Source organism: Oryctolagus cuniculus, chromosome 15 (assembly GCF_051225735.1).
Source record: "Oryctolagus cuniculus isolate XC-2025 breed Fujian yellow rabbit chromosome 15, ASM5122573v1, whole genome shotgun sequence".
NCBI classification, from domain to species: Eukaryota; Metazoa; Chordata; class Mammalia; order Lagomorpha; family Leporidae; genus Oryctolagus; species Oryctolagus cuniculus.
The window spans coordinates 69,881,566-69,895,209 of NC_142881.1; the positions used below are offsets into that span (position 1 = coordinate 69,881,566).

The 13,644-nt window shown below is 59.0% G+C and overlaps 2 protein-coding genes across 3 annotated transcripts in view; one reads left to right on the plus strand and one right to left on the minus strand.

The window, feature by feature from the left end:
• ZCCHC24 (zinc finger CCHC-type containing 24) overlaps positions 1 to 6,744 on the minus strand; it is a 56,987-nt gene extending 50,243 nt beyond the window's left edge. Inside the window, exon 1 of one of the 2 annotated variants that reach the window (XM_002722890.6) lies at positions 6,292 to 6,744. In XM_002722890.6, the coding sequence (XP_002722936.1) occupies positions 6,292 to 6,537 (246 nt within the window). In that variant the 5' untranslated portion in view covers positions 6,538 to 6,744. The remainder of the gene's footprint in view (positions 1 to 6,291) is intronic. The other variant, XM_089313533.1, reaches the window with a different exon arrangement.
• A 207-nt stretch (positions 6,745 to 6,951) lies between these two features.
• On the plus strand, positions 6,952 to 12,942 carry LOC127487096 (uncharacterized). The gene is made up of 5 exons (XM_089313627.1): positions 6,952 to 6,960; positions 7,038 to 7,961; positions 9,353 to 9,411; positions 10,683 to 10,865; positions 11,835 to 12,942. Exons 1-3 carry the CDS (start codon positions 6,952 to 6,954, stop codon positions 9,392 to 9,394), a joined length of 975 nt encoding a protein of 324 aa, XP_089169753.1. The 3' UTR covers positions 9,395 to 9,411; positions 10,683 to 10,865; positions 11,835 to 12,942.
• The last annotated feature ends 702 nt before the right edge of the window (positions 12,943 to 13,644 follow it).

Here is a 13,644-nt window from a genome sequence, read left to right on the forward strand (position 1 = left end):
CAGCAGGTGGGGATAGGCAGCAACTTTCACAAGGAAGGGCATGGCAGTGGGTGTGGTCTTGGAGAAGGGGGCCCCGGGCTGGGTGGCCAAGAAGGGCCAGCCCCAAGGAGGCCTGGCCAAAGCAAATGCCAAGTCCTGGTCCCGAGACATGAGAGCTCCCTGGAGGAGGAGCTCCCTGATCCCAGGCCCCTGCTCTGTGGGAGTCCTTTCTCTCCGTTGAACAACATCTTTCTTATCCTCATACGCACGTGCGTGTGCACGACAATCCTCACTTTGGGATAAGAAGCCATGAGTGTCACACATGACCCCAGGCGTTCTCTTAAGGGGATCTGCACCTGTACCCCCAGGGGCCTATCTGGAGTCCAGCACACAGGTACCTCAGGCACACAAACACAGGTGGGCGTGGCTGGGCTCAGAGAAAGAAGAAACAACCCTTGGCAAAGCAAGAAGGGGGCCGATGGGAAGGGAAGCCACCCCTGGACTGAAGCTCCCCGCCGGCCACGCTCAGCGGCAGCCTCTGCACCCGTTTCCCAGGCTTCCAGCTGACCTGCGGGCCAGGCAGGTGCAGGGCAGCAACCCTTCACCCAGGCCCCTCAGGAGCACCCCTGACGCAGCTGGCGCGTGTGAAACACAGCTCCCCGTGCAGCCCCAGTGCTCAGGAAGAGTCTGGGAGAAGGTGCAGGCAGACACAAAAGAGGAAAGGACCAGACATTAAGGAAGCAGACAGGGGCCACAGGGACTCATCAGGGAAGACCCAGGAGGTCCCCTCCCCTTCTAGGTCCCTCCAGCTCCCTCACCATTCACCTGACAGGTGCCCAGGGTTCCCAGCCACATGTCTTCTGCCAACCTAGCTCATAAGCATGGGACCAGAGTGTCTCCTGTTGCCGCTGTACATGTGTTGAAAGAACACAGAAAGCTTGAATCTGAGAACTGCAGGACTGGGAAGAACCCTAACATTCAGCCAGCCTGGGGTATCACTGAGACTTGCAGGCTCTACAGCAGGGTCCTGATCTGGGACCCACTGGTGGTAGGGGTGTCCATGATCCCCCTAAAATCACAGGCACACGGGGGTGTCACACACATGCACGCATGTTTGTGCTCCGTGTGTTGTGCTGATAGCTGGGACTCCAGTTGTCTGCAGATTCTTCTAGAGTTCATAACCAAAGAAGGTTAAGGACCATGAGCACGTTGAAGCCTCTGCGGGGGGAGAGATTTCAGCTCATCTGTCCATCCGTCCAGCTGGCCATCCTCCCGCCCATCTAGTAAACATTCAAGGGGCAGCTCCTATGCCCTGCCATTGACTAAGCAAAGGATGCCGGGACTGCTACATGGAGAGACTCCATCCCTGTTCTCAGAGTGTGGACAACTCAGTTCTCATGACAGATATTAGCGTGGCAAGACCCAGTGTCAGGACGAGCTTCACTGGAAGCACTATCAACTAGTCTGCCACCACAGCTGGACAGGGGTCTGCACCCATGGCAGCAGGGAAAGTCTCTCAGAGAGAAAACATCTTGGGGTCACACAGAAGTAGCCAGATTCTGCATAGTGTACAAGGACAGAGAACGTCATTTTAGGGAGATGCAACAGCATGTAATATAAAGCATAGAGGAAGGGGGATGCTTGCTGTTCTTAGAAACCTCAAGGAGACCACATGGCCAGAGGAGTTGAAACACCACCTTACACACACACACATGCGCATGCGTGTGCGCGTGCTCACGGAAGAAAAGGGGAGAGAGAAAGAGGAGAGAGAGAGAAACAGATCAGCACTATGAGACCCAGGCTGGAGTCCTGGTTCTGCCACTGAGTCCCTAACGGCATCATCTTCCCCCTGAAAAGCCTCAGTTTCCCCAACTGGTCAATAGGGTTGCTGCACTCGGCTGTGATACGGATACAAAAGCACCCACAAAGTGTTCAGCGCCCACCTCCTCTGCTTCTCCAACAGCAGGCCAGCCAAAGCAGGGACACCGTAGGAAATCCAGGGCCCATGCCTAACCAATGCCTACCACTCCTTAAAAGGTTAGGGATCGGGGACAAAGTGCCACAGGCACTGAGGCCTGACAGGGTGCCCCTGGTTCCTGCTTGTTCTGCACTGGGGCCCAGGGCACCACTCAGCTGAGAGCTTCGCTGGAGACCACAGAGGGAGCTGGAAGCTGGAACGTGGAAGGGTCCTGGATCTAGCTCTGCCCCGGACTCGCTGGGCCTCTGTGTTCTCTTCTGCATAATGGGATCCCTATGGAAAGAGGTGTCCAGTACACAGCACCACCCAAGAGCAGGCGGCTGCTCTTCAAAGCCATCTTCTCCAAGGGCCCTCCTCTTGGTGCTGACAGCGCCCGGCTCCCTGCCTCTGCCAGTTACCAATTACCAACGCCGCCTGCTTTCCTCCCTGCCACTTGACTCAGAGGGGCCACAAGCTGTGGCCTTCCCCGGGAGCCCGCCCGCCCAGTCAGCGTCACTTGATGGAGGGAGGGTCAGGCCCCCTTGGCCAACGGCCTCTCAAATAACAGTCCTCCCTTCTTGAGTCATAGTATAGCTTCCCGATGGTGGCCAAGGAAATGGGGGGCACCCTCCCATGTCCCTGGCTGGGCTGGACTGGCCACTCCTCACAGGGCCCCAGAGCCGCACCCCTCCCTGGCCCACCCAACATAGGCCACAGAGGCTGCTGGGAACCAACCTGGGAGGCTGAAGCCCACTTTCAGCCGCTGCCAGGCCAACTGCACCCTTGGACAGAAGCACGGCTTTGTTTTAGCCACCCACAGTGCTCAGGGCAGCTCCTCGGCTCACCTGCACCCACGGAGAACACGGGTGACACAGCCAGCCCTAGGAGCCCTGCCCTCAGAGAACTGGGCACTGAGCAAGGAGGCTGCCGGGAAAGTGTCATGACACCTCTGCCGTCATTCTTTAGTCTCCAATGGGCAGGCCACAGTGGCGATGAGGAGGGGTGTTTGGTGCCCCAGGGCAAGGTCCCAGCACCAGGGAGGGCACCTGTGTTGCCAGCTCTCTCAAGAGCTCCCTAAAGGTGGGAGCCACCCATCGAGGGAGAGGGCTGCCTCGGTGGGCACCCCTGGGCCTGGAGCTCTTCGGAAGAATGCTGGCAGGCGTTTCATACCGGAAATGGTCTCTGAGCAAACAGAACTGGGAAGTGCTGGGCGGAAGAAAGGCTAGCAGGTTTTGTAGTGCGGGCTTTCTCAGAGCCTTTACCAGGTGAGCAGGCATCGTATGTCTTCAGGGGGAAGGAGGGTAGGCTATGCTCCCCAAGTGGATTTGACTCCAAAGCCTCCTTCCCAGTACCCACAAAGGAGGGGTCATTTCAGCGCGGAGCCACACCTTCCTGCCCCCTCCTCCCCCAGAGGAAGAAGGAGAGCAAACAGCTGTGAGGATGGGGACTCCTGGGGGTTGGAGGGAGGGCTACACACCCACCCCGGGGGCCCAAGGGGCGGTGCCTTGCAAGACAGTAACTGGACTTTTCCAGCGGCAGGATCCCCCAGCCCCTGCATGGCCGTGAATTTAAATTCCATACAAAACTTGGCAGGGAAGACCCCGTGCAGGCCCACCCCCACTCTTAAGAGCTGCGTTCTTGGGTACCTGGAGAGAGAGAGGAGGGGTTCAGCCAGGGCCTCGGGAATCTCTCTGCAGAGACGCACGGCCGTTGGCCCAGATCCGTTTTTGAAAGTGAGCTTCACAGGGACAAGTTTCTAGACGCACAAACCTCTTAAGAAAAGCGCTCAGAGTGCCTGCGCCTGCTCTAAGTTACCTCCTGGTGCTTGCTGGTGCACTTGCATGTGAACCCTGCCGCCTCTCTCGATGCTCCCAGGGCCAGCGCGCCGCTCGGAACCCTTGGCTTATCTTCAGCTCTCAGAGCCGAGGTTCCAGGGGCACAATGGGCTTCTGTGCCCCCATGTCCTCACTGCTTCTCCCCCCAGCCCAGCTGCATTCATGGTGTTTTTGCTATTGTGGTGGGTGCAGGAGGGGTGGGCTCTTGGCACAGGGGCTGGCGCAGACAGGCCGTGGTCAGCGGTCAGCATGCAAGTCACATCCGCAGGCACTGCCACTGCGCCTGCCAGGCCTTGCACAGAATAGCGACGCTCCAGGCCCCCGGGTCCCTCCGTAGAGTCCCCTGCAGCCCACATGCAACTTTACTTCCTCTCCGACCAGCCCCTCGGCGGCACTGAGGTGGGGGTATTTTTTCTTGCCTTTCTCAGCCAGTTGCTATTTGGAGCCATATTAGGTCACTGGCTAAGCCCTGGACGCAGGAAAGGCCTGTCCCCAGGAGCACAGCTGGGGCTCTGAGAGGGTTTAAGATGCGAAGTGGGGGGGGGGGTGAGGATGAGCGAGACAGAGCTTTCCGGAAGTCAGCAGACACGGCCGTCCTGGCCCTCTAGGGAAGCTCCTGGCCTGTGAGCATCAGGGAAGCTTCTTTTGTCTCTCTCCTCCGCACCCTAGCCTGGCTGTAGGCACATCCCAGACGCCCCGCCCTGAGACATGGGTAAACTGAGGCCCGCGGAGGGGCAAGGGATGCCCTAAAGTCAGGTCACTCCTTCCTTCCCACATTGTACCTGCTTCACAGGGAAACTGAGGTGAGCGACAGTGGAGCGACAGGGGGCACATCTTCCCGAGACCCAGCTGGAATCCCAGACGCTAGCAACTTCCAAGAAGACACGGCATCCCTACTCCCACAGCGGACCTGTCGTGGCCCCAAACTCCCCAGGCGCTGCCAAGGGCCACACAGGTGGCAACAAGGCCACCACAGAGTGGGAGCAGACAGACTTGCAGGGGTCACAGGCGCTCCCAAGCCACCCACCCTTCCTACCACATCGCCTGTCTTCCTCTCTCCCGCCCCACAAGCCAGTCTGGGACTGTGCCTCCCCCAGCGCCCACAAGAGTTCCACAAATGTTTGGTGAGAGCATAGACAACTGAAACGAACCAGACACCGAGCAGGAACCCCCGAACGGTCCGGCAATGCCCAGTCACCTGAAGCCAGCTCCCCGAAGAGGCGACAAGGCCTCTCAGGAGAAGGAAAAGTGTGGGGCCAGGAATGAGTCCACACGCGGAGAGACGGCTTCCTCCTTCACAAAGAGCTTTGGCACACAGGTGTTTCACCAGGCACCCCGGCCAGCCTCCCTGCACTCTGCCCACGTCCGCCCACAGAGGTCAACAGGTCAGCTCTGGACGCATGGGCCTCAAGCCGATGTCTTCCACCACCACGTCTCACCCAGCAAGCAAATCATGGCAGAGTGGAAGCCGTTGATGAGACCAGAAAGAGCGACCCTCTGCCTCCCTCTCTCATCTCCAGCGCACCCTGGCATCCATGGGCTCCTCCCACCACCCATTCAGAACTCAGAGTCCCCAGGTCTAGAAGGAAACAACCCCCGGGTGTCCTCTCCAGCAGCACCCACCCCCTGCACCCTGGGCAGGGAGAACCACAAGGGGAGGCAGCCGGGACCACAGAGAGGTCTACAATTCCCAAATGAGGCAGGAAGCAAGTGGGCCGGGAGGAGGCAACAGGGAAGGGGCTGAGAGGTCAGGAATCTGTGTATTTATCTAGCTGGAAAGCAGGCACTGCCCGGCCACTTTGTAACTGAATCCACCAAAGAGCCAGACTTTGCAACACAGGCGCATAGGTTTATGTAGAAGGCGCTGGGCAACTGAAACCTCTCCCCCCTATCTGGTCCCCCTCCCAAGAGCTCAAGAGGATTTCCATTTCATTTCCTTCCAGGCTGGGAGGGCAGGGGACAGCACAGTCTGTGGGGTCAAGCCCTCAGAAACCACTTCCTATGTGGCTGGGAGAGGGCGGGAAGCTGGGGGTCCCAGGGTGGGACGAGCAGGAGCGGCGAGTCATGGATCTCCAGGGGCTGGGGACCGCCGAGGTCGGAGGAGAAAAGATCCTAGGCCCTTGCCAGAGGCTCTTCCCGTAGAATCTGCACTCCCGGTCCCAGCCAGCGGTGGCCAGGAGGGGATAGGGCTGGGCGTGGGAAGGACACTTGGAAGGGGCTCCCCGCCCTGGCCGCACCCGGCTGTTTGGAGAGACTCCCTCCCTAGACGCCCGCCACACGCACCCGTGCCCCCCAGCCCCCAGGACAAGCAGAGCTGCTCCGGGCCAGGCTCAGCCGGGAGGTGACGCGCTGCCGGAGCCCCGGGGACTTGGGGCGGCGAGTTTGGCAGAGCTGAACGAATTCAAGCCAAGCCCGGCCCGGCAGTGCGGAGTCGGCGGGGGCCGGGCCAGGAAGAGCCGGGCAGATAGGAAGCGGCCCGGAGCGGCGGGGCACGGGGCGGGGGGAGCGCGGGGCACCCACCTCTCCGCGCTGCAGCTGGAAGAAGCTGTTGAGATAGCTGGAGTGCAGGGGCGAACCCAGCTGCTCCGGGCGGCCCTTGCCGAAGGCCAGCTCCGGGGGCGCGGCGCCGGCGGGCGGCTCCGGCCGGAAGGCATCGAAGGCACTGGCCTGGTGCGTGTCCTGCAGCGACAGGTAGACCCAGTTGAGCAGCTGGGCCGGCTGGTAGACCGAGGCGGCGCTCGTGTCGATGGCCGACAGCAGGCTCATTTTGCCGCGGCGGTGCCGGCCCCTCCCCGGCCGCCCGCTCGCGCCCCCCCTCCAGCGGAGGGGCGGGCACCGGGGAGCCTGCGCCCGCTGCCAGCCGCCCGGGCCGCGACGGCGATCGCCCCGCGCCCCGCGCCCTGCGCCCCGCGCGCTGCCCGCAGCCGCCGCCGCCGCCGCCGCCTCCCCCCGACTGCAGCCGGGGCGCGCGCGGGCGGAGGAAGGAGGCAGCGAAAGTTGGGCAGGAAACTTTCGGCTCCGCCCCGCCCCGCCGCGCCGCCCGCCCCGCCCCGCCCTGCGATCCGCTATCTGCCTCTACGCTGACCCTTTCGGCGTCCGCCCCGTGGGCGGGGGCCCAGGAGGCCCCGCCCCCACCCTGCGCCGTCTTTCGCCCCCATTGGCTGCTCCGTTGAATATGGAATGAAGGGGGCGCGGCGAGAGGCGACCGGGGCGGATCTGCATGTGCAGAGCGGCGCTGGCTGGCCCGTGGGCGGCCCCCTTCCTAGCCCCACCCCGCCGCCGCCCGGCCCACCCAGCACCCGGACCCCGCGGCGAGCTCTGTGCCGCCCCGGCCTCTTCAGTGTCATCTCGCCTGCCCGGAGGCTCACTGCTGTCCTTTCCTCTGGACTCGCGTCCGCCTCCCTTGTTCCCCACGCCCGCTGCGGCCCGTGTCTCGGGCCAGGGTCTCCCAGGCCCCGGGTCTCTCCGTCCGTCGGGCAGTCCGCGTCTACGCCTCCGTCTCCGTCTCTCTGCTTCTGGTCGGATGTTTCTCTGCGCTTCTCCCTCCCCTCACTAGCACCGCGGGACCCTCCCCCTCCCACTTAATTCCTTCCATCTGCGGAATCGCTTCGCGGGCCGGCCGCGCCAGTGGGGGCCGGGGTTCCTGCCCGGGGAAGGACTCCCCGCCCCCTGCCCTCGCCTTCCCTCCACCCCCTCCGCCTTCTCCTGTTTCTGCCCCGGGCCCGCCTCGCCTCTCGCCGCTCTCGTCCGCCAGGACCCCAGTCCCGGGCCTCCCCTGGCGCTTCGGCGGGCTGCCGGGACCTCAGCTTGGGCCCTGGGGCCCCCGGGAAGGCGGCTGTCACCCAGCTCCTCGGGACAACCCAGTTAGGCCTCCTCAGCCTGGGGGAGCTCCGGCCCGGCGCGACGGGCCCCTAACGACCAGGCCGCTGGGACCGATCGGCGGGGCCCAGCGGCTCGGTGCCCGCCCAGCGGACCTGCCTGCCTGCTGGCGGCGGCCCCAAATCACCTTTCCCACCTCCAGCCTAGCCCGGCGGCGTTCACTTTGCAGTCGAGTGACCTCTGCGTGGCACTGGCCGCTGCGGGGGCGCCCGTTTCCCCCTCTGCAGGATGGGGTTGATCGTCGTCCGGCCCCAGGCGGTGTTTGCAAGCTCACCAAGTTGGGTTTGGAAAGCAGAAGGCGCTTTGTAAAGGTCAGCGATCCCGGAGGGTTTCTCCCTTTCCCTGTTCGAGGCCCGGCACCTAAGCGCATCCATGGATGCCCGCGGCAGGAGAGCCTCCTGGGGTCACCAAGTGCGGCCCTTTCCCACCAGCTAGAGCTCCTCTGATGTCAGATCTCCGTGTTTTCCAAGAAAATAATTTGCTCGATGCAAAATATAGCGTGTATCCTGATCATACCTAATTATTTATATGCATCAAAGACACACCTAGAAACTACCTTTTATATTTTTGAACAGTGTTAAACCTATTTGTTTAAACAGAAAACACATGTCTGTTGGAAATGTGATAACTAATTTTTAGAAATTTATTTATTTGAGGTGCTGGCTCTGTGGTGTGGAAGGTAAAGCCACCGCCTGCAGTGCTGGCATCTTATATGGGTGCCGGTTAGAGTCCCCACTGCTCCACTTCCTATCCAGCAGAGGCAGAGAGAGAGAGAGAGAGAGAGAAAGAGAGATCAGTCTTTCATCTGCTGGTTCACTCTCCAGATGGCCACACGGCCAGAACTGCGCTGATCCAAAGCCAGGAGCCAGGAGCTTCTTCCAGGTCTCCCACGCAGGTGCAGGGGCCCAAGGACTTGGGCCATCTTCCACTGCTTTTCCAGGCCACAGTAGAGAGCTGGATTGGAACCAGTGTCTGCTTCAGAATGATACATTCATATGTGTAAGAAGCCCTAGAGCAATTCCCAAAGAAATAACTCACAAAATACAATGAAAGGGGCCTGTGCTGTGGTGTAGCAGGTAAAGCCACCTCCTGCAGTGCTAGCATCCCATATGGGTGCCAGTTTGAGTCTTGGCTGCTCCAGTTCCAATCCAGCTCTCTCCTGTGGCCTGGGAAAGCAGTAGAAGATGGCCCAAGCCCTTGGGCCCCTGCACCCGCGTGGGAGACCTGGAAGAGTATCCTGGCTCCTGGCTTCGGATCAACTCAGCTCCAGCCATTGCAGCCAATTGGGGAATGAACCAGCAGATGGAAGACTCTCTCTCTCTCTCTCTCTCCCTCTCTCCCCCCCTTCCCCCTCTATGTAACTCTGATTTTCAAATAAATAAATAAATCTTTTTTTTTTAATTACTTACTGGAGAGGCAGAGACACACACAGAGGAACTGAGAGAGGTAGAGAGTACATGCTCCCCTCTGCTGGTTCACGCCCCAAATGCCTGCAACAACCAGGAAGGGCCAGGGTGAATTTGGGAACCAAGAACCCAGTCCATGTCCCCCACACGGGTGGCAGGGACTCAGCCACCTAAATCGTCAGAGCAGCCCCTCCCACCCCCACCAAGGTCCACCTGGGTAGGAAGCTGGAGTAAGGAGACCAAACCAGGGTTGGGACCCTGATTTCCTAACCACTAGGCTAAACACCTGCCCACAGAAATATTCTGACTCATCTCTACAAGTCTGCTACCGTCTTTGAGCTTCAAAGGGCGTCAGGTAGGACTGAGACCTTCTCTGGATTTTATAGAAAAACTGCTGTCCAGAGGGGGCTTTTTTTTTTTTTTTTTTTTTTTTTTTTTTGACAGGCAGAGTTAGACAGTGAGAGAGAAAGAGACAGAGAGAAAGGTCTTCCTTCCGTTGGTTCACCCCCCAAATGGCCACTACGGCCAGCACACTATGCCGATCCGAAGCCAGGAGCCAGGTGCTTCCTCCTGGTCTCCCATGCAGGTGCAGAGCCCAAGCACTTGGGCCATCCTCCGCTGCCTTCCCGGGCCACAGCAGAAAGCTGGCCTGGAAGAGGAGCAACCGGGACAGAATCCAGCGCCCCAACCAGGACTAGAACCTGGAGTGCCGGCGCCGCAGGTGGAGAATTAGCCTAGTTAGCCGCAGTGCCGGCCGGAGAAGGGCTCTTACTCACAGGTACACAGTTGGGGAGCCCAGAGGAGGCCCTGGTGCAGCCAGCTCCAGCTGTCTCTGCCCCCCCTACTCACCTTCTAGATGAAGGTGGCCCGTTCTGTTGAAGTGCTGCCATTCTCCCTTAGCATGGGTTGCAAATTCCAATCAGGCGCAGGCAGGAGATCACCAGGTTAAGGCGATGACCAGGTAGCCGTGGCACCTGTGGCAAACCAAAGTGCCAGCCATACCAAACACTTCCATGGGCCTCAGTCTGAGGCTAAGGGTCTGACACCTCTGAGGTCCGTCCCAGTCCTTCAGTCATGTGATGCCGGAAGGGTGCACGTCGGACCGGGTGACCTCATTGACCACCCTGATGGCATCTGCCCCTTCATGCCCATACCCCCAATAGCTCCAACAGAGAGCTCAGGGCACAGCTAGCAGATGAACAGGAGTGTTTGCTAGGTCGATGAGTGATTGGAAAGATGGATGCACGAGTGGGCAGAGTACACTCCCCTTGGAGGTCTGGATGGCTTTTTTTGGTTTTGTACATTTCCCTTTTCCCTTGCCTGCAGCACAGCTGATCACCAGTGGACTCTGTACCCATAAGGTGATCGATAAATGTGAGTGGCTTACAGGCAGCCTGCCTGGATAGCAGCCGAATGACCTGAGGCCACAGGGGGTGTAGGTACCAGGATGCCCTAAGACAACACCTGCGGTGGGGTGGGGGTCATTGGTTTTTGGGACCAGCTGGGTATCAGAGGCCTGCAGACCCGGCCAGGCCCAATCTCCGTGCCTCCCCCCTCTGTCGTGTATACACTAGCAACTTCACATTTAAAACAGCAGCAGTCCTAGTCCAGACCCTCACTCTACAGAGGAGGAGGCACCGTGGCCCAGGAAGAGGAAGGAAAAGGACTTGCCAGCATCACCCAAGAAGCCGATCACCAAGCCACCTGCTCCTAACCCACCGCCAAGTCCTGGCTCTCCCTTCCTTGGGCAGCCGGCAGCTCTGGCCTCGTGGAGTGTCCTCAGAACTGAAGATAGGTGAGAACTCCCAGGTAAGGCTCGTGTCCCTGTTCCCTTCCCTGTCTGGTGACTCCAGCTACCCCATGGTTTCCAAAATGGGGTACGGAGAGAAGATGAGATCTGGAGAAAAGAAACCTGGTCTCTGCAAACCTCAGTTTCCCCAGTTATCAAACCGGAATGGGGATCCTATTCCTGTAAGCCTCTATAGTGACTGACAGGGTCAAATGAAGGGAAGGGCCAGAAGGTGCTTTGCTGGCTGTCAGTAAACAGCTTTGTGCGGGGGTTGGGGGTGGTATCGATTGTTTCAATAATAGCCATATTCAGTGTATCTGCAGAGAAGAGGTATGGGAGCGGGCAGGGTGATGTCTGTCCCTAACGCCCAGGCAACAGATCTGGTGGGGGTTGGTGGAGTTTCAAACCAAGGGCACTGAGCTCAGAGAAGCGGCAGGGTCGTGTGAGGGAATCGCCTTCAGTTCAACCCGCACGCACATCATGTGTCAGAATAAACAGCAAAGTACACACAAGCAAGGCTGGGATTTGCCCCTGGGCTGAGCCGGGCTGGGCACTGGGTCCCTCTGGACTGTGTGTTGACACAGAAGGTGTCAGTTTACAGCAGAGATGGCAACATGGCAAGTGCACTTGCAGGCACGTCTGCCCCATCCCCCACCAGGACAGGGCCAAACTCTCGCCAGATGTGACTCCACGTTCCACCTCAACACAGCACTACCTTTGCATACATGTGCACACACACACACACACGCATGCACACACATGCACACGTGACCTCCTGTCCACAGATGCAGCAGCCTCTTGTTGCCAGGGCACAGGGTCTGGTGAGCTTTAGGTGGATTTCAGCCCCCACTGCTATGCAGAGCTCTCTTTCTTATCCTGAGAAGATCCTTGCCTACATCGGAGACTGGAAGGGAAGCGGGCTGGTGGAGACTTTGGGAAGGGCTGGAACTGTCTCTCCAGTCACCGCTTGGCCTTCCCTCTCTGTGTAGTCTTTCCCTGGCAGCTCACTGGATGAAAGTTCAAACATCTGAAGGAGATAACACTCAAGGCGTTTGGGACATCTGATTCCTGGCCACCTTTCTACCCTCATCGCAGGTACAACCCGCCCTCCAGCCCTTACATCACCATCCGGCAAAGTGCAGGAACTGGGCTCTCCCCACACATGTGAGGCCCTCCCCTGCCTCCGTGTCTTTGCACATGCTGTTTCCATACCAGGAAGAGCCTCCTCTTTCAGTCTTCCTGGGAGTATCCTCCTGCCCTGCAAGACTCGGCTGAAAAATTCCTTTCTCCAAGAAGACTTCAGCGATCACAAACCCCACCCTCCCCCTCACACCTGTAGCCTCTTGTTTATCCTTGACTATGGGGTGTTTGCATGGTCTTAGGATAGTTGTGAAGCTCAGGATATTTGCGAAGTCCTCCCTTCCTATCCCCTGCCACCCAGCACCACCACTGGACTAAGATACTCTCAGGAGCTGTAACTCCTTTGTCTAACCCAGCACCGGATCAGAGCAGGCCCTCTGTTTACTTAAGGAATGAGTGGATAAACTCAGAAAGCCCTTGTGGTTTGTAGACACAGCAACGGGAGACTGTGACATCTGGTCTGGAACATTCAGAGACCGCAGGAGCTCTAGCAGAAGCAGTGAGGTTTGCTGAGCATCCATGACCTCCTGCAAGTTTCGGGTATTAGAAACCTAGCCTGCAATGCGTCCATGTTCAGAGGTAGGACCTTTAAGAAGTGAATAAGGGGAGCCGGCGCCATGGCTCAATAGGCTAATCCTCTGCCTTGTGGCGCCGGCACACCGGGTTCTAGTCCCGGTTGGGGCGCCGGATTCTGTCCTGGTTGCCCCTCTTCCAGGCCAGCTCTCTGCTGTGGCCCGGGAGTGCAGTGGAGGATGGCCCAAGTGCTTGGGCCCTGCACCCCATGGGAGACCAGGAGAAGCACCTGGCTCCTGCCTTCGGATCAGCGTGGTGTGCCGGCCGCGGCGGCCATTGGAGGGTGAACCAACGGCAAAGGAAGACCTTTCTCTCTGTCTCTCTCTCTCTCTCACTGTCCACTCTGCCTGTCAAAAATAAAAATAAATAAAAAAAAGAAGTGAATAAGGGAGTCGTGTCCTTATTGCAATAATGTGGCAGCAGATTCACTGTAAGGAGAGTGGGTTTGGTATAAAAACTCTCTCTTGCCCTGCTGCTTTCTGCCATGGGATGATGCCCTGGCCAGGGGCCAGCACCGTGATATTGGACTCTCCCAGCCTCCAGGACTAAGGAAATAAACTCATGTTCATTATAAATTACCCAGACGTGGTGTTCTGCTGGAAGGCGACACTCTTGTAAAGCCTTTCCACGGCGAGGCTCTTGGCATTGACCATGCCACCTTGACCCACACTGTGTCCAACTATCTGCAGCCTCGCCAGCCCCCAGTGGCATCACAGGGAGGCCCTATCGCTGTCTTCATCCTGAGGCCTGCCCACGCCCGAACGGCCAAGTGTTAGGAAGACCACACACCCTGGTTTACTCAGAACAGTCCCGACTCCCACCTGCTGTTCTGGACTGGTTGGTGCTATGGTTTGAGTATGGTTTGCGGCCACCAACGCTCCTGTTGAAGCTCAGTTCCCCAGTAAGTGGGAACCTTGGGAGGTCATGAGGTCCTGGAAGCACGGCCCTCAGAAATAGATGAGTGTTTTTCTGGACAGACTGGATTCTCTGTCCTGGGAGTGAGGTAAGGCTCAAGGGACTGGATTAGTGACCAGCAGAGCTGCTTACTGGAAGCCAGCCTGGCACCGTCCCCTCTTTCACACCTGT

Excerpts from the sequence above, each read along its gene's own strand:
- LOC127487096 (XM_089313627.1), top strand. Across the intron at positions 7,962-9,352 it reads GCAGAAGGCGCTTTGTAAAG|AAATATTCTGACTCATCTCT; the intron begins GTCAGCGATCCC and ends ACCTGCCCACAG.